The sequence below is a fragment of the Lacerta agilis genome, chromosome 9 (genome assembly GCF_009819535.1).
Source record: "Lacerta agilis isolate rLacAgi1 chromosome 9, rLacAgi1.pri, whole genome shotgun sequence".
Taxonomy (NCBI): Eukaryota; Metazoa; Chordata; class Lepidosauria; order Squamata; family Lacertidae; genus Lacerta; species Lacerta agilis.
Window position 1 is genome coordinate 23,822,120 of NC_046320.1, and position 20,077 is coordinate 23,842,196.

At 42.0% G+C, this 20,077-nt stretch overlaps 1 protein-coding gene and 1 pseudogene across 1 annotated transcript in view; one reads left to right on the forward strand and one right to left on the reverse strand.

The window, feature by feature from the left end:
- Positions 1-7,418, forward strand: part of MTNR1A (melatonin receptor 1A) — a 67,457-nt gene extending 60,039 nt beyond the window's left edge. The window contains exon 2 of the mRNA XM_033160356.1: positions 4,676-7,418. Coding sequence (XP_033016247.1) covers positions 4,676-5,544 — 869 coding nt within the window. The 3' untranslated portion in view covers positions 5,545-7,418. The remainder of the gene's footprint in view (positions 1-4,675) is intronic.
- A 9,383-nt stretch (positions 7,419-16,801) lies between these two features.
- Positions 16,802-17,353, reverse strand: LOC117053204 (annotated as a pseudogene).
- Between the last annotated feature and the right edge of the window lie 2,724 nt (positions 17,354-20,077).

The window sequence follows — 20,077 nt, forward strand, 5'->3', positions numbered from 1 at the left end:
CACAACTTCACTGATTTAAGCTGCTTATTTCAAAATTGCACTGATTCCTTTGGTTTTTTTTAGAATTCCTGAGCAATATAGGTATGAGGATGGCGCGCGTGTGTGTGTGTGTGTCACATGTTTTAAGCCTTACTGAGAACAAACACAATGTTGTCTTCTTAGCATTGGATGTCTCCATATTAGGGATAAAAATGAAAATATACACAGCTGTGAAATTCTCAACACACTTCCAAAATGATTAGCTGAGATAAACTGAGAAAGACAAGAAACTATTCGTCTTGAATACCATAACAGATTAAGGTTTACACAGCACACAGTACTTCAAATATCTGCCAGACTGCAATTACATTGTGCTGTTCATCGGTGATTACTGTAGATATTGAAATGAGTGGTAATATATTGCCAGAAGTTCCTAGCATCTGAAGTCTCCACAAGGCACCAAAGAATTCAAAATGCGTTTTACCCCATAGTTTCTTCCAAACCAAATATTCTGGACCTTATTCAACTTAAGGTGAAATATATTTTTCCCTAGGAAGCATGGTGGTCGGCACTTTGCAAAATTACAAGAGTCTTTGTAGGAAAACGATCAGATGTGTGGCTTTGATTTAGGAATAGGAATAGGAATAGGAATAATTTATTATTGGCCAAGTACATTTTCCAACATACTTGGAATTTGTTTCAGCTACATTGCAATGTAAACATACAGACACTGTTCCTCTCACAATACAAAGAAGCAAGGAAACCCCACCCATAATTTACTATACAACTATGATTTAACTCATATTTATAAAGTTTCCCCATAATTAGACTTGCATAATCAACTTCCTTTCCACCCCTAATATTTACTCCCAACAGCACACTAAATAAATCCTCAGCAAAGTCTCTCAAACCCAACGCCTGCATGATTGTGCAGCATCTAATCCCTTTTTACTCAAGGGGACTCAAGGGGATTATGCTTTGCTCAAGATTGGTCTTTTATCAAATGGCACTCCCTGTAATCTGTTTACAATCCCAGCCTAAAGTTTCAAAAAGAGAAGGAAGGGAATACCTTCAACGTGTACCAGCAAATAAGGGTGGGTTGGATTGGGGTGTGTGCAGTAGGACTCTTAGGATTCTAGGGATCTTGAATCTTGAGGTATCTCATGAGCAGCCCTTCTGGTCTCATTTTTAGCTTGATGGTCAGGCTTTAGCAGGTGGTCAAGTCTAGTTAGAAGGCTTGTGTCTGGAGCAGTCTGCCCCCAGAGCTATCTGGGTCCCTTCCTACATGACTGGCATGTTCCACTTGTACCTTCTGCCAAGCAGTCACTCTGCTGCCCACTAACGTGACTGCTGTAGAACTCTCCCGGCTGAGCAACAAAAATAGAGCCTTGTGAAAATTGCTAAATAATGTAACATGTAAGACCTATTTTTAGATGGGGAGATATGTTGGAAGACACGTGCTTGAATGCTTGAGTTTGAAACCATTCACATTCTCTTGCAAGGCCACCTGCAGTACCAGACTTAATTTGTTAATCAGAAGTCAATCCCACAGGCCCCCGTCACATAATTAAAATTTAATGTGCACATGGAATTTTTGATACAAGTCAGGTTTATATATAGAACCTGGATTCTAAAATAGGCATTCCACATCTGAGGGAGAGGATACCAACTGTAAAAAGAATAAAACTTCCCTAGAGTAGGTGTGGAGTTCACACAGTGTTTCCTTAGCTCTTCGTGGCTGGAGTGACATTTCAGAGGGTGAACTGAAAGGCTGGTGCCCTGACCAAGCTCCAGTCATGCAGAGCTGTGTGCAACCAGCTGAGCCAGAGGCTGGCAGGCAATGTGGATACTGGGGGCCTTGCAATTGCTGACTCTCTGCATTGCATTGCTTTTTATTGGATGCACACTTGAGAGGGCAGTCCTCTGCATGCTTACTCAGAAGTAAACCCCATTATGTTCAGTGGAGCTTACTCCCGGGTTTAGATTGCATTCTGATATAACTAGCTCTGCACAGCTATGCACAACTAGTTAGGAATAGCTACTTGCAGCTCGAGATGAATTTTGGTATGTGACAGGGACTGGCTGGTTGATGAAGAGTGGTGAGAGCTTCCTGTCCAAGAGACACCCCCCCCTCGGGGAGGGCTCCAAAGAGGGCAACTTAGATCCCAGATCCTGGTGGAGGCACACTCAAGAGCAGTCTGCAGAAGAGATAAGCTAGGAGGTGCTAGAAGCAGGGGGGTTGAGCGATCAAGGGAGGTCAGGAAGGGGAGGGCCTTCCAAGACAGAGTTAGAGGCTGAGAGTTGCAGTGTGAGCACAGACAGTCCCAGGCCTGCTGACTCTCCTCTCCTCTGACACCCTGCTTGAGGAGGGTCCTGTACATTGCTAAGCAACATGCCAGACAGGCCCAGAGAAGGAGCTCACTCCCTCGATGCAGCTTTCTTCTGCTTAGGAGGGATGCAGAGTGAAAGGCTAGAAGGGGAGGGTGGAACTAGTGGTCAGTCTCAGCAACATCCCAGAGGATTCTGCTGTGTTGGTATTTTCTGTTAATAAAGAGCTAATTGCTTTCTGTGGCTCGTGTGTGTGTGTGTGTGTGTGTGTGTACCTGCCCTGTGGTTGACCTGGCCGGTTGACAGCTCCTTGACAGTGTGTGAGATGTCTTCTTTTATTTATTTATTTATTTAAGATTTTCTTGATTTACAAAAGTGTGTGCAATGTCTCTCTCGTATTTTTTCCATGTAACCTTTTTACAAATCGGTTTTGGTTATTGAGACATTAGGGAGAGAAGGGGGAAAGAGGTGGGCGGGTTGGGGTGGGTGGGTGAGGTGGGGTGACGATGTTTCTATTTTCCTTAATATATGTAGGGTTTGGTGTCAGCGTTGATTGTGTAGGTTCTCTGTTGTTCGCTTGTGTTTCTTTGGCGGTGAGAGAGGTCAGGATTGGCGTAGGGTATGATTGTTCATCTGTGGTTGGCTGTGATGATCTTTGGTTTCCTGTGTGAGTGGGGGTTGGTGGGTGTTTTGGATCAGGTTAGCCATATTGATTTGTATGCTGTCGGTAGATGAAGGTGTCTTCTTCTGTTTGTCCCCGTGTCAGTATCAGGTTACTGGTTATTTTTTCTAGTAGGGCTGTTTCCCATACTACTTGGTACCATTGGTGTGAGATGTCTTCTAAAACTATGGCTAATACTCTTCTATTGTCACCTGCAACACCTTCAAGTGGGTTATCAGCAATGTCTAACTGCACCATCACTCAGAATTTGCACCAGTTATTATTTTAATATTAACACTACCTTGGGTAGTGGTTTGTTTTTTAAAGTACCCGCAGGATTTTTATAGTAAAGAAAAAGAGTCTGCATGGGAAAATGTCAGCATGTATAAAATAACCAAGTCTAACCGTAATAGGTGCCCATCACTTCTGAAGCATTACACAATACTTTTCCTGACTTTTCAAGAGAGGCTAGATTGCAGATAAAACTATTTCTGGATACTGTTGGCAAAATGTTGATTTGTGTTATAGGGCGATTTTTATTGGGGAACCATTTGGTGAAAATGCCCATATACATTTAATAAACAAATTAGATGGAAAGAATAGTGCTTTATTAGCTTGAAAGCCTGCGGGTGGTCATTTGTTTCTAGTATTGCACTTTTGGGATTTCCCTCACTTCCCTGTGATTTTTCTTCCTCATCCTACTGTTGTGGAATTAGACAGCAGCATAGAATACACATCCTGTGAGGAAAGGCCAAAGGTATTGGATATATTTAGCCTGGAGGGGTAAAGGAAGACATGATAGCACCCTTCACATACCTGAAGGGCTGTCAATAGAAGAGGACAAGAACTTGTTTCCTACTGTATCAAAGGGCAGGGCTAGATCTAATGAGCTTAAATAAGGTTGAAGAGTTTTGTTGGTCATCAGCATAGTTCAGTAATGGGACTAGTTACTTAAAGGGATAGTGTGGGTTCTCCCTTGCTTGGATGTTTTCAAGCTGAGGTTGGATAGCCATCTGGTGCAGAAGCTCTAGAACTGGATTCCCTGCATTGAGGAGTGGGGTTTGGCTAGATGGCTACAAGACCGCTTCTAGCAATATGATTCTCTGGTTCTATGAACTTCTTCTATTCTTAGAAATTGAACATCTCAGGCTGGATCTACACATGTATCAGAACAAGGTGGTACAAATATTTTATGACTTCAGACCTGTAGTTGTTGGCAGGGCAGGGCAGACCAAGTGGGAGGGGCCAGTTACCAAGTGGGAGGGGGCAAAGTGGTGGGGAACGTGGTATGGGCATGGTGGCTTCAGACTGCAGCAAAGGTGGTGGTGAGAATTTTTTCAATGCACTTCTTTGTAAAAACAACCACATCCAAAAAGTAAAAGGAAGAAACGCCCAATTCCTTGCAAATAGCAAACTAGCACAGCAAGGAGTGAACTACTTCCCCCCCCCTCAGTGAGTTTATAATATATGGGGACATTCAAAATGATACCCCACCCTCTCATCTGCAGTCCAAAGTGGAACAGCCCACTGTATCCCTTTCAGATTTTAACACTTCACTTAGCTATGTATGTAGGCAATGTGTTATTTCTGTCGTGTGCAAAAGCTGTTAGATAGATGTATGAAGTTGGGAGGTCAACTGGAATGTGTTTTGGTTAAAACAAACCCTACCATTGTTAATTTATCAATTTCTGTATGCTTCATTTTCAGGCAATGTCTTCGTTGTCAGCCTAGCCATCGCTGACCTGGTTGTGGCAATCTACCCATACCCTCTGGTCCTGACATCTATCTTTCACAATGGATGGAACCTGGGATACATCCACTGCCAGATCAGTGGGTTTCTTATGGGCCTGAGTGTTATTGGATCCATATTCAACATTACTGGAATTGCAATTAACCGATATTGCTACATCTGCCACAGCCTCAAGTACGACAAGCTGTACAGCGACAAGAACTCTTTGTTCTATGTCATCCTTATTTGGGTCCTGACATTTGTTGCCATTGTGCCCAATCTTTTTGTTGGGTCCCTTCAGTATGATGCCAGGATCTACTCATGCACCTTCTCCCAGTCGGTGAGCTCTGCGTACACAATAGCTGTTGTGTTTTTCCATTTCATGCTCCCAATAGCCATAGTTACATTTTGCTACTTGAGGATATGGATCCTGGTCATTCAGGTACGGAGGAGAGTTAAACCTGACAACAAACCCAAACTAAAGCCACATGACTTTAGGAACTTTGTCACCATGTTTGTGGTGTTTGTACTCTTTGCCGTCTGCTGGGCTCCTTTGAATTTTATAGGCCTTGCGGTGGCTGTCAACCCAGAAACAATAATTCCCCAAATTCCAGAGTGGTTGTTTGTTTCCAGTTACTACATGGCATACTTCAATAGCTGCCTTAATGCTATCATCTATGGACTTCTGAACCAGAATTTTAGACGAGAATACAAACGAATTATTGTGACAATTTGTACAGCAAAAATTTTCTTCCAGGACAGCTCAAATGATGCAGTCGACAGGATGAAAAGCAAGCCCTCGCCACTGATCACAAACAACAATTTAGTCAAGGTTGACTCAGTGTGAAAAAAGAAACCTTGTTAACTGACAATTTATAGACACTCTGATGTACTCAAATGTCAAATCTGTTAGCCTCATGGTTCAAGCTCTGCAATTAAACACTGGTCCTCTAATGTACAATTGCACTCAGATGAGATTATATGTATAGTATTTTTGAGCCAAAGTAACAGTTTTTAAGGTAAAGTTCCTCCTATTGCACTACATGCTATGTTTCAATACAGTGGACATGATCCAGCCAAAGTTAAGCACCTCAGACCCATCAATGCCAGAGGGATAGTTAAGCATGCAATTAATATCTCCCTTTGAAATTATTGGGGTTTATGTATTCTTTTCCTTCGGTTGAGTAATTCCTAGTGATTCGCTGATATACAACTGTAGGCTATTATGGAATTAAAGAGCAAATCATTATAAATCTTTTGTTTAAGTAAGCACTAGAGATGGATTGGAACTAACAAAGACATGTTACTTGGATTTTTAAACAACAAAAAAACAAAGCACCACCCCAATCTTCGTAAACTATAATCTAATGCTGCAAAGCATAAGCATAAATACATGTAACTAGAAATAATATATATTTTTTAAAGATACAAGGAACTGCTGTTAAATTATCAGAGTATATACATCGCTAAACCACAGGATGACAAGTTGTTGAAAAGAGTTCTGTATGGCAGGGAAACTCTTAATTTTATGGAGGAACAAAGCCTCCAGAAGCACTCAGGTGTGTGTATGTGTGTAGAATCTGGACAGTGAGCACCAAGGATGAAAGGCCTTTCAGCCCCCACCCCCACCGCTGATAAGGAATGGTGAGGCAGGCGGGTCACTGAGTCTCACTTCAAAAAAGAAACCGAGGAGCATCTTCTCGGTCATAATATGGCGGTTGCCTGTTCAAATGATCTTTTGAAGTATTGAGATTAGAGAGATGCATACTAAATTGCATTCCTGTGCTATAAAACCTAGAGGACAATCAAAAGACTAAATTAGCGTACGTGGATGAAAAACTAATATTTTCAATTTAGCATCTTGCAATACAGTATTTCCAAACCTAAAAATACTCCTAACAGAAGGGGTAGAATATGAAAGAGAGTGCTGTTGCCCTTGCGTCCTGGTTGCAGGTGTCACAGAGGCATCTGGTTGGCCACTGTGAGTACAGGATGCTGGGCTAAATGGGTCTTTGGTTCAGGTCCAGCACGGTTTTTCTTGTTTTCTTAGGACTTGGCTCTTCCTTTCATCAATGAACCTCGTGCCAGAAACTGGCAATAATCTGTTAGCGTACCTCGTTGTTCCATATAGCACCTGTCGTTATCAGCCTGGAGGGAAACAGACATTTCTGGGAAAGCATAAACCTGTGATCATCATCATCATCATCATTTGTAATTTGCATGGCAAAATAACCAAACAAAAGTTACCCCTAAGAAACTAGTGGGAGCTTTTCTTGCAATGCAAACTGCAGGCCGAAGGACCTTGATCCAGATACAGACTGCAGTGGGCGAGAAAGGGTTAAATCCCATGCTATGGTCTGGATTGGGGCCTCCATGCTGACAAGTGGTGTATTTGTTTGGGGAGCTGCATTCAGGGCAGAACTGTGCAGTTCAGGTTACATGCAGTTTGCCCCTTCGTCACCCACTAACCTGTATCTTCAAGCATGGTCCATGATGCTGCGTATAAGTTCAAACCATCTCTAAGTCAAGTAGGGTGGGGGAATAGTTTGATTTTTTTTTAGTTGTAAGTTATAATTGTAAAGTATAGCTAAACGGATTTATCAAATCACTTCTATATACTATATTCTCAAATATTTTGTTTCCATCACTAGATACAATGCCTTTTCAAGCACTAAATATTCACCATACTCTATAGAGCTCTGTAAGATCTAGGCATACGATTAAAAAAATCTATTTCCTGAGGCATAATATTACTGTGCAATTTAATGTAGCTCATACGGCAAATGAATATACATTCGTACATACTTGAAACTGCCACGTGCAACAAAATAGGTGTTTCTATCTTAAAAACAAGAGCCTTGTGTGTTGTTCTTAGCTCACTTTAAGTCTGCAACAGAATTAACAACAACTTTTCTAGGTAAGAACAAACTAGTCAATGCATTTCTCAAGGCACTTGACTCACCATTGTTTACACTCAAACCATTCTTGCCAATCAAACCACTGTGTAAATAGTCAGTGCTCTCCTATTGTGACATCATGTGGTATGATTGACCAAGTAAATTCTAGATCACAGCTTCCTCCAATGTGATTCCATCCTTAGAGGATGTTTTGTTGTGTATTGACATTGCTTTGTATTTAGTGATATCAGAACAATAAGGTGGCCAGACCATCTGATTTTAATCATATAAGAGAAATACACTATTTAAATTCTTTCAAAAATCTTGCCTTACTTAAACAATATTCTTATTATTAATAATATAGTAATGTTTTATGATGCATCTGGCAAAGTAGCATAAATGTAGTTTCAGTAGCCTGATTAGTATTTAGAATCTTTTTTGAAGAGATGGTTTCTTTTTCATTCCCCCTGTACAAACTGGTAGATCAAATTGAAAATGAAAATGTACATGCCCTAAAATAATTGCTAGGAGTAATCAGTGTAGGTTATTGGAGGAATTAACAGTTCTGTTTTGTCCCTTTATATTTTGTCAGAAGTTGCACAGAGTGGTTGAGGTAATCCAGTCAGATGGGCGAGGTATAAGAAACAAATTAGTATTAAAGTCTACGCAGAAGTGAGCCCCATTGAGTTCAATGGGACTTGCTCCCAGCTAAAGAAGTATAGGATGACAGCCTAAAATATGTATTTGTTATAATTGTGAAAATATTGTTTGCTATGCCAAAGGACTATATTTTGGGGGGAAAGGTCAGTTATTAAAATGGTTAGCATTTTCAGATCTGGTATTTTAAAATATTTGTATTAAATATGAATTCACAGGAAAATATGCATGTTGGTGATGTTAACAACCTGCTAAATATAGCAATAATTTTAAAGACGTATTTTGTTTTCTTTGCTTGGCTGTGTGTTAAAAAATGCCTCCAAATTAATGCATATGAACTGCTGAATGGAATCTTTAAAAATGTTTTTCCTGACTTCTTTTAAACTACTTTCCCATTTGAAGATTTATTTTTTCATTACAAAAAGCAATACATTAACGAACACTTCATTAACCATTCATTTCACCACAATTTTTCACATACTAATTATTTTTACTGAGTGACCAGAGATGAAACTTATTGAAAGTATTGTACACAATATATTACAAATTATGTTTAGGCTTTCTGAACATGTTTTAAACTTGGCTTATGTTTTTTGTGAGTGTCATTGTAATCACAGGAAGGAATCCACCAGGCCTTTAACACACACCCCTTCCTCCTGAGTTCAACATATACTTGCAATGGGAATCAATTTTCCTAGAACTCACCCTTAAATCTGAGTACAAACGAATTCTAAATGGCATAAATCATTTGGCTACACTGACTGGCAGCAGTTCTCTGGGGTTTCAGACAGGGAGTATATTCCCTATCCTGCCTGGAGTTGTCAGGGTTTGAACCTGGTATCGTCTGCATGAAAGCATGCGTTCTGCCCCTTCCCCTGAAGGTCTACTATTTCCTTTGGTGCACTTGAAACTTCTCTTTCTCCAAGTAACCCAACAAATCCACAAATGGGTTCAAGAGGATTGTATACCCATTATTGAACTTTGTAACAAACAATACAATCCTAACCATGTCTACTCAATAGTAGGTGCTACTGAATTAAATGGGGCCTACTCCCAGGTAGGTGGTGTTATGACTGGAGGCTCAAGATGCAATCTAATAACACTTGGTTGTAAGTCCCATTGAACTTAATGAATAGACATGTATAGGATTAAACTCAAGATCTAGCCCAATATCTGATTACTTTTGAGCATGGCCACTATAGATGCAAACATGTTCCTCTGTCACCACAACTCTTCTAACGTTTAGTAGAATGTTAATATACTGTAATGCATTTCCACCATGGCATTATACCCTTGTGTCATCACTGATAGTGAAACAAGAAGGAATGACTTCCAAACCTTTGCTCATGTCTCCTGATTCCCTGCCCCCATTTCATTCCACATCATGGTTCTTTACCCCAGCTATTTGTACAAAGAATGGACAGCAGCTTTGGAATAATATAAAACTTTCAAAACACATACAGCTCCTGCAGACCCGTTCAATAACTCCCTTTTCAGTGATAAGACATGAAAAGAAATGTTAACTAATTCCTACCCTGCTGAATTCAAATGCCCGTGTCAGATTGCATTTTACAAACCGTATCAAAAACTAGCACCCAAAGCCAACTTGTTTGGCAATAAGCCATACACATTTATGGCATTTTCTCTGGGACACTGTTTTAAATTCTGCAGGATCAAAATTTATCCTACCCATAGGTGACCTTTCTTAATAACATGGAAGCATGGATGGTGGTGGTTGATGTGGCTAAATTTGCGAACGAGAGAGTATGAAAAGATGAGCTTATGTCTTGTAGTTAACCTTGGATTGGTGAAGTATTCTGAGCCTGTTTAGGACAATTAGAAACACAAGTGTTATGAAGCTCCAACAAACCCACTAAATAATGCTTCTTTCTCCTCCTTGCAAAGTGTGTCCATATGCTTCCTGTTCTGCACAATTGCATTTAACCATAAATACAGCACATGCCACTGGGAAAGGAAGGCATTTTGGGGTGTGGGGAGAACTCATTCCTGACATCAGCACACACTGTTCAAGAAAAGCACATGGTGTGGTTTCCCTAGGACTTTCCCTCTTCTGGCTGCAGGGGTGGACTGCAAATTGGAACACTCCATGCTGTGTTCTTAAAGCACCCAACCTCCTGTATCAGCATTGCACTTGCAGGGAGTATCTGATATGGCAGGGGTGGCCAACTCCCAAGAGACTGCGATCTACTCACAGAGTTAAAAACTGGCAGCGATCTACCCCCTTTTGGGGGGTTCAGGAAGGCCCATTGGGGGGGGGGGTTGGGTCAAAGTTGTTGAGTTTTTTCAGGGAGGAGGTAAAATGTTGAGCATTTTTTAGGGGAGCCACAGTTGTTCAGCTTCTTTGGGGGGTGTCAATGATCTACCAGTGATCTACCACCGATGTCCAGTGATCTACTGGTAGATCACGATCTACCTGTTGGACATGCCTGTGATATGGGCAAGCATGAAAACATTGCATGGCTCACCTGCTACCTGAACCTATACAGTCCTCCTAGGATGGTGTTTCTCCTACATGTATTAATTGGTTCTGAGTGACTGAAGTTAACATGTCTTAGGGGATTTCAAGATCCAGGGCTTTTATTAAGAGCCAGGACAGCTGAATGCCTACACCTGACACGTGTGAACCCCAGGGGGTCTTGTGCTAGTCCAAGTACTCACTGCTGGTAGTTCAAACACATATTTGAGATGCTATGAATATCTAGTTTCAGTTCACAGCTTTGCTGATGTGTCTGCTTGGGTGTGTGTGTGTGTGTGTGTGTGTGTAAAATGTGTCTACTTTTGCATAGATCGCACACTGTACCAAAGTTACACCCACATGAAATGAACTCCTTCAGATCAGAAAAGCTCCCTAAGAGCACTGGAGCATTCTGAACGACTCCAAATTCATTCTGCTCCCCATTTCCTCCGTTTGCGCTCAGTATGCTCTTATCAGGTTTCCTCACTCGTTAGCTGAGCACAGCAGGCATTGAGCCGGCGCTATTATAATGGGTCAGGGCGTTCAGGAAAACACCTTTGACTTTGTCATGATATTCAGCACGATGAAGTCATAGCTTGCTGATTCAAGATGTCCTGACAGTAGGAGGCAATTGTGAGGGTTGCTGCTTTTCATTTTGGCATGTGAGATGTTCCGTGATGGCTCCTTTTAAGGGAGTGCATATTTTAATATAAAAAGAACAAATAGCAACAAGGCCTCATCACAACAAGGCTCAAATGCTGCCGGGAACTTCTGTAACATGTTTGAAAGTAGCCTCATCTATTTCATTGATTATGTATTATTACTATTATTAATTGCCCAAACTTCACCCCAAGAGTGGGTTGCAACAATGAAAACATAGCATTAAAAGCAGTTTAAAGCAAATTACAAGCGCAACAGAAGGAGAGTCCTGAAACTATACACCACAAGTGTCAAAAGCCAGGGTACACAGATGTGTCTTCAACATTCACCGGAAACTCTATAATGAAGGAGTCTAAGTTTTTGCCCAAGTTTTTAAATGTTTTCCCTCTCAGTGTTTCTAAGGAGAGGAAAGGAGATAGAAAGGTTTAGCCACACTCCTGAATGTGTCTAAATATTCTTTGCCTGCCCTGTCCCTTATCTGCCCTGAAACAACCTCTTATTCACCATACCAGCACTCGTGCTTTGGCAACAGTGGGGTAGGAGGATGAACTATCTGATCTCCCTCTCCAACATCAGAGTGGAACTGATGAGCTATCCTATAGCCTCTGAGATGGCCTCCGAGGAAACATACTACTGCAGTATTAATGAATTTTATCCCGAAGTATCAATTTTGAGTGCCTTTTAGTTCATACTTTGAGCCAAGAAGCAGATCATAAGATTCAGAGAACTGAGACATTTGAAGGATAAATTATTTCTGAGCCACATATTCATCTGGGAGATAAGGATCAATGGCATTTGCATTGGAATTTACAGAAGTTGAATTTCTTAAGCATCTCTGTTAGGAACTTGGCGCTGAGAATTTATTTTCAGCCTAGAGTTCAGCAAAATTTATGAACTAGTGAGACGCTCCCCCTTTTAAGCCCAAAGAGTCACACGAGGGTAATTAGTCACCTGAGGAGTGTAATGGGTCTGAATTATGCCATTAGTTTATTGTGAGAGCTTACCATTTAGCTACTCAACACCACCATGAAACTGGAAATTCAGTAACGAGATAAATACTCGCAAGTCAGAAGAGGCGATAAATCTCAAGACAACAAAGGGAGCAACATGATTCAAGAATATGAAGCAGGAAGATTTGCATCTCCACCCAGACACTCTCAGGATGCAAAAAAGAAGAAGTCTAACTTCAAAACAATCAACTATGTAGTGTTCATCAATCATCTCTCTGTTTAGCACAGCATCTGTTACTCCTTCCTTTTTTTACTTAGCATTTTCAAACTATTTATTGTGGGCCCCAGCAGAGTGAACAAATCAGAAATTTGTCAGACCAATCAGTTGCCTGCTGTGTAAATTGCACCAAGTTATGAGAGCGCAAGGGCTAAATAGGATCTCTATAAAAATGAATATAGCACATTGCGAAAAACTGTTCTTGCACATTTTCACCCATGAGACACAGTGATACACTTGTTTTAGATGCCTTGCTTAGATTCAGGACATATAATTCTTAGACATTCAAAACAATGCTGGAATGTAATAGCAGTGTGTTAATGGACAATTTTGTCATGCCTCTCTCTTTATGCCCCTCCCTCTCTATATTTGCACCTGTATACTGATGGGCTATAAGGGCTGATGATGGGCTCCAATCCTAAACCCACTTACATTGAAGAAATCCACTGTGATAGATAAGTGATGCTCTCTTCACTACTCTGAAATCTTGCTTTCAGGGAAGAGAAAATGCTGACATTGTCAGTTTGACAACTAATGGCTTCTATTTGCCTCAGGATTTCAGAAACCCAAGATTAATATGGCTCCATGAGCTCTTCGTTTAAGGAAATAAAACTTCAGATTTGATTTTGTGGAGTGTGTTCTCTTACTCTAATTCTGAGATGATGCAAACAATACACAATCAGTGACATTACATTTATGGGATGATTTTACAATGCAGTCCATTTACACCTGCTGGAGAACAGTGAGATATTGATTCACAGTGGATCCTATGCATGTCTGCTCATGAAGTTAGGTCCTCCTTCATGAGTTAACTTGCATGAAGGGGAAAAGAATGCACAAAGGGCTCCTTTGTATCTGGCTCCACCTCTGGTGTCCCGTGACTCCACCCAGCCTTGGACGTCTAATGCTAAGAAGCCTTTGCACATTAACCTCTATGGACGTAGCCTTCCTCGACTTCTGGAATCTTCCAAACTCTTTTTCTATAGACTTTTGTCCTTCATGTGAGTATTGTGTGAAAGGCCGAAAAGTCCTAGAAGATGGAAATGTTCTAGAATGGTTCCTGAATATTGTCTTTTCTGGTGTTCTTTTGGCTGGTGACTGACCTGTTTGTTCTGTGTAAAATGCAGATGGGTATTTGCTGGCAGACAATGGCATATATCCCACTCCAGAAAAGTCATACTATATCCAGTTGGGAGAAATGACAAATATTAATTAGCTTTTCCACACCAGGAAGTTTTTTGTTACTACTCACAGTGCCTGGGGGTCTGATCACTGTAATTATCATTTATACACCAAAGCTGGGACGCATCCTTTCATTTCCAATGAGTGCATGTCCCTTAACTTCCTGCTGAAGTGTGGTAACCTTTTATACCACAAACGTTCTGAGCTGTTGCTGTTTGAATCCCACTTCTGTTGCATTATAGTGCAAGAGTGCCCCGTCCAACAGAAATAATGTAGATTAACACTGGGGAAACATTGCAAAACAACTAATAAAGTGGAATGATGTGTGGGTGGTCCAGTGTCAATCCACCACTAATGCACTATTATTATGCCAATGGCACGCTGCAGGAAACACACGCAAATAAGCCTATCAGTCTGCTGGGCCTCTAAGAGGGCTATCTTAATAATAATAATAATAATAATAATAATAATAATAATAATAATAATAATAATAATAATTTCATTATTTATACCCTGCTCATCTGGCTAGGTTGTCCCAGCCACTCTAGATAACACATACTGTATAAAACATAATAAAAGCTTCCTGATACAGGTTGCCTTCAGGTGTCTTCTAAAAGTTGTGTAATTATTTATCTCCTTGGCATCTGATGGGAAGGCATTCCACAGGGAGGGCGCCAATGTTAAAAAGGCCCTCTGCCTGGTTCCCTGTAACTTAACTTCTCACAGTAAAGGAACCACCAGAAGGCCCTCAGAGCTGGACAATTCTTAATGTACAGTAGTGTCACCCTAGGTCCTGAGAGAGGCAAAAATGGCACGGGGAACATCTATATCAGAGCTTCCTCCCAGGTAACCTTGAGGGTTCCATGTTACTGGACCATCATGGAGTATGATTAGAAATAGTCCTTAAAACATATTTGGTCTGAGGGACACATCAGGACAGGTGATGTGAAAGTCATGAGATTAGTCATATTTCCTCATTTACCGGTAGATTGGATGTTTACTTCAGCCAGCTTTAAAAGCATCCTGAATGACTTACACTTACTCCATGACACGACAAAAAACAAAAACAAAACCAGCACCCTTTAGTGTTTACAAATTAGTAATTCTGCCTCTCATAGGGAGAATTAATGAATTGCCCAGCTTCCTAGAAGTCATTGCTATAGCAACGGAAATAATATATTGAGTACGTCACCCAGTCAAAATGATTCCAGGCATGTGACTCCACTCTCACATTCTCTCCTTTGCCTTAGTTTTAGTCACAACAACCAATGGAACTCATTGTCTCGGCTGAAGGTACTTACAATTCTCATTCAGAAAAATGGAAATTACTTCCTGACTTGCAGGGATCCCACAGGGAAAGAATTGGCTAGTGTATTCAAAGTGATATTTAAAATTTCTTATTTTGTTTATTTCATTGCCAGCTTTGTCCTTATTCGTTTAGCACCACCACCAGCCATCTCTTGGCAATGTCAATAGTATTTTTATATCCAAACCCACCATTTCACACACTCCCTCCTAACCTTATGCATTGATCTCAGTAGCCTCAGTTCCCTGTCTCCCTTGCCATTGTCCTAAAATTTTCTTCTCTATCATCTTCACTCCCCCCCCCCAGTTCCCCTAGCCCAGCTAAAGGAACTGGTGCTATCAGAATTATGGGCTTCCCATTGGGACATCTGGTTGGCTGCTGTGAGAACAGGATGCTGGACTAGATGGACCACACTAGTCTTATGCTGTATGCTCTTATGTTCTTGTGACTCCAACAACCATCATCCTGCGCTAGCACAGCCAATAATGATGGGAATTTTCATCCAGCTACATCTGAAGAACCACAGGTTCCCCACCCCCTGGTCTACTCTATGGTATTCCTCCACCAAACCTTGCCTGTAGGTTCCCTGCCCATGTAAGGGTAATCAGTGGTTAGTTCCTTCCCTCTGTCTCCATCCACATTGCCTGCTGGTGTTCTCCCTTCTGTGGGCTTTCAGAAACAGGCAGAGGAGTGGGTGGATGAGGTCGGAGGGCTAGAGGCTGATCTAGGGGAAAGCCATTTATGGGGTTTCGTTCTGCCCAAGAGGCAGGAGTCAGAGTTGGAGGATGGTGAGGGGTCTGAACAGTTGGATACAGGGGAGGAGGTGCAGGATATGGGGAAGGAGCCAGAGCTGGAGGAAGAACAGGACATGCTTGGAGTGGAGGGTGAGATGGTGCCTGAAGGGAGGGTGGTGGTGTCAGGGCTCTGATGAGTGTGTGGCAGAGGCAAGGGGCCAGGAGATTGGTCCAGGAGAGGGGACCAGCAATTTGGGGGGTTTCGTGCCACCTACAAGACAGGGCAGAGGGAGGTTCAGAGCAGTTTGAGGTTGTATTGGAGGCAGAGGAAGAGGCTGTTCAGGTGAGGGATGAGCCAGTTGAATCCCTGCCATTCCCCACCCAGCTGTCTCCTAGAACCTGGAGGGGTTGAAGAGGGAAGAACAGCTGCTTTCATGTAGGATATGGTTCAGGTTGTGTTCATGAGCCTAATCAGACAAGGGTACATAAACTGGTGAGGGGGTCATGGTCTCACTGTTGCTGCAACTACTCTGCAGGGCACAGACCTGGGAACAGCTGACTAGAGGCTAGAATTGTTTGTGTGTGTGTATATCCAGAGCACCATGGAAGTTGCTTTATTTTCTCAGTAAAGAATTAACTATCAGACATATACCTTCATTGGCTGGGGTTGCCCAAGACAGTGGGCTGCATCCCACCATCCTCACTGTCTTCCAGCACCAGGTTGGGCTAGCAGAGGCAAGCACAGCAGTAACTTCCGTGTAGGAGAACTTGCAAGGTGCTTGTGCTCATGCCACCAGGCTGAGGTACTTAAGTTTGTGTATGGGCATGACCACACAGTTGCCAGCTGCCTAGCCATTATGTGGCCAGCTTAGCACACTTCAGCACTGTAGGTTCATGCTTTGTCAATAAACAAACTGCTGGCTGCTTGTCCTCCTTGATCTGGGTGTGCTTAGGACATGGGCTCCCTACTCAGAGGTGGACTTAGGGGAGTGCAGCCAGTTTGTGGTGTTGCAGGTCTTGGTGATGGTGCCAAGGTATGTCATGAGGCACACGTCATTTCATTGATAATAGAAATCTGTATTGAACTTGTCAGTGCTCAGCACAGGCAGGCAGTGGCAGAGAGCAAAGGCCTCATGCAAGATCTCGTGGTTGAAGGGCACCTCCCCTGCTTCCGAGGCTTTAACATACTCCAAGATGATCTTGACACGGCTGTGAAGCATCTTTATGGCACTGTGCTGGGCAATGAGATGCTCGGCTACTGTGGAGTTCTTGTCACTGCCCATCGCTGTCATCTGTGCCACATGATCAACCCCAATGCGCTCGGCCTCCTCTGTGGCTAGAGTGTACATCAGTTCAGCAAACAGCATTGTAGCCTATCCATTGATGATGTCAATCACTGACTCGAAGACACTGACAGGCAGATCCATGTGTTTCGTCATGGGGTTCAGCTTGAGGAAGAGAGGGCTCTTGATAATCCCACACATCTGCACAGCAGGGGAATGGAATACTAACACCATGACTATGATGTGGAATGAAAGGCAATTGGTGGGGGGCACCTAATTTTGGCATTACACAAGGCACTGCTGAAATTTGAGACATGTTCCACCACTGCTCTGCTCCTCCCTCCCTCTTTATGTATAATCCATGCCACTATGCTAACAGTATGCAGAAGCTCCCCTGCATACATTCACTGAATGCACATAAGAAGGAACAGAACAGTGACCCCAATCCTACCTTCATCTCGTTACAACCATTGGATCAACCCCCAACCTACAAGGGTTTGGCAGAAGATCTGAAAGGGGTCTCTGTGCACAACTAGCCCATGTCACATCCAGATTCTATGCATGTGCATAGATGCACACGAGAATGTTCCTTATCTTTTCCCGAAGACATGGAAGTTGGTGCACTTTCCCCCATGCTGTGAACATTTGTGGGAATAATGTCTAAACAGGGCTACTGTGTCAACCAGTCAGTTTCACTGCCATCCTTTCCATAGCTTCAATACAATAGAGATCTTCTTTTTAATTAAACACCTTCTGTTAGAGAACTGTCTTTCAGAATTCCCATGCTGTAAAACACACACACACACACACACACCATTGCCAATAAACACACAGTATATGTTTGGAATCAGGCTCCTTGTTCCGTTTGACATGCACTTCAGCTTGTGTTATGAATGATAGGAAATGCATAAGATGCCAGCATCACTAATTTACACCTACAACTTAGCGTAAAGCAAATGTGTTCTCATTTAGATTCCTGCCATCTTCTCAGGCTCTAAACTATTTCAGGGAATACAAAATGCAGGATCATAAGTGGAGAGCTTTCCAACAACTGACGTAATATTATGTTCTTCAGTTGCTATGGTTACTATCCATAACTATGGTAACTACTGTATTCCAGGAAAAGTTGACATTTGGTAGATCTCGTCTGAAGTGCAGAATTTACAGAAAGCCATTCCCATCCAAATGTGATCCCTTACCAATGGATCTGACTTGCTGGAGTTCTTGTTGTGGGTGTTCCTCTCCAGAGCTCAGATACTTAACAGGTTTCAGGTAGCCCTCGGTGGTGGGAAGCCTTAGGTCTGCAGGGCCAAATGCTAGCTAGAAATGCTCTTGGATTGCAATAATACCCTTTTCTTGATAGGATGGAGGGTGTGTGTGTGTGTGTGTGTGTGTGTGTGTGTGTGTGTATGTGTAGAAACCAGACTTTTGCAAGGATGGAAGGTAGTCTACTGTACAAATGTCAGAGTCACCTCCATTACTTGACCCAGTTTGGGCTTCTGACCACACCGAACACTGGCATGTGGCCCCAGGGAAGTTGCACACAGAGGAATGTGGCCCTCAGGGTAAAAAGGAGCCTCCACTCCTGCTCTTAACAGGAGCTCTGGTTAAATATGCCTGCCTTCCAGGTGCAACATATCCTAATTCATTAAGAGGATGGAGGGAGGGACTAGCAGCCTCTCCCTCTATGGGCTTCAGACCACATGAGTGCCTCTATTTCTGTCCAATTCACTTATTCTGCCCTCTTGTGTGTCTATTCTTATAAACAATTTAAAGCTGCAATCCTATGCATGTGTGAGTAGTGACGGGAGAGAAATTTGATTCAGGTCTTGTATAAGCTGAATCTGTCACGTCAGCCCTTTCTGAAACAATATATGAATAAAATCACAGATAGCCTTTGAAATTCGCACTTCTCTGAATTTTGTGATGCACTTCGCCAACTAAGCCATGTTTCTTTAAAAAATGCATATATTAGGGAAAAGTTTGCATAAAAATAGAGACTGACCTCAAGAGTGAGTCTGAAGCCCCAAGTGGGTCTGAAGGTGACATTTTATTGCAGAAAGGATCTACAAAGTGGTTGAATCTGCCTTTATGAACAGCTCAGCATTGGAACGGCAGCAGCAAAGCAATCTGAGATGCTCTGCTGAGGCAAACAAATCAAGGAAAAAGTAGCCCAAACACTGTAATTTTCAGAATGATCCTGTAGAATTAAACTAAAATCTACTTCAAGTTGCATAGTCGAAATTAAAGAGAGTTGTTCATTTTGCTTAGCAAAAATACTAAGGAAATACTAAGGAAAAAAGTAAAGAAAACTGTCAGGGACTCTGGAATGTTTACTTTGTCTTGATTTTGATGGTGAAATTAGATCCTTAAGGAAGTGAGAAATTAATTGTATTATATAGTGGCCAAATCCTTGTGTCAAGCTGACTATGAAATGATTGTTTCAGACGAACCAGATAACTAACTGTTTGTGAAGAAGACCCCAAGGAATTTGGCAGCTGTGGGAAGACATAGTGAGAAACCTGTTGTGTATTGATTCAAGGGTTATCATATCTGATTACTATTGTCTGTATTCACATTAGGGGAAAGTAACTGCCTTCCTGTTCCAGAAGGAACAGTTACTATTGGTTCATTCAAGTTGCTGCATTTGGATCCTCAGTCTTATTGGTTCCCACCAAAAGGCAGCTTTGTGATTGCTTGAGATTGTTCCCTCCAAAATGTATGCTCTACTGTCCCTATAAATGAATCTTCCTCTCCTCAGTTCCCCAGTCTTGTTTGTCTGAATAAAGAGTGTTACATGAAGAAGCTGTCTCCTGCCTGCTATGTCAGAGCTGAAATCACTTGCTGAATCACGACCCCCATGTTACAACAAAACCTATGACTGATGGGGGTACCATCAGATTGATACCATTTTGGTGCCAATGTATCAATACTGCTGAGTGATATACTTTTGTTGTT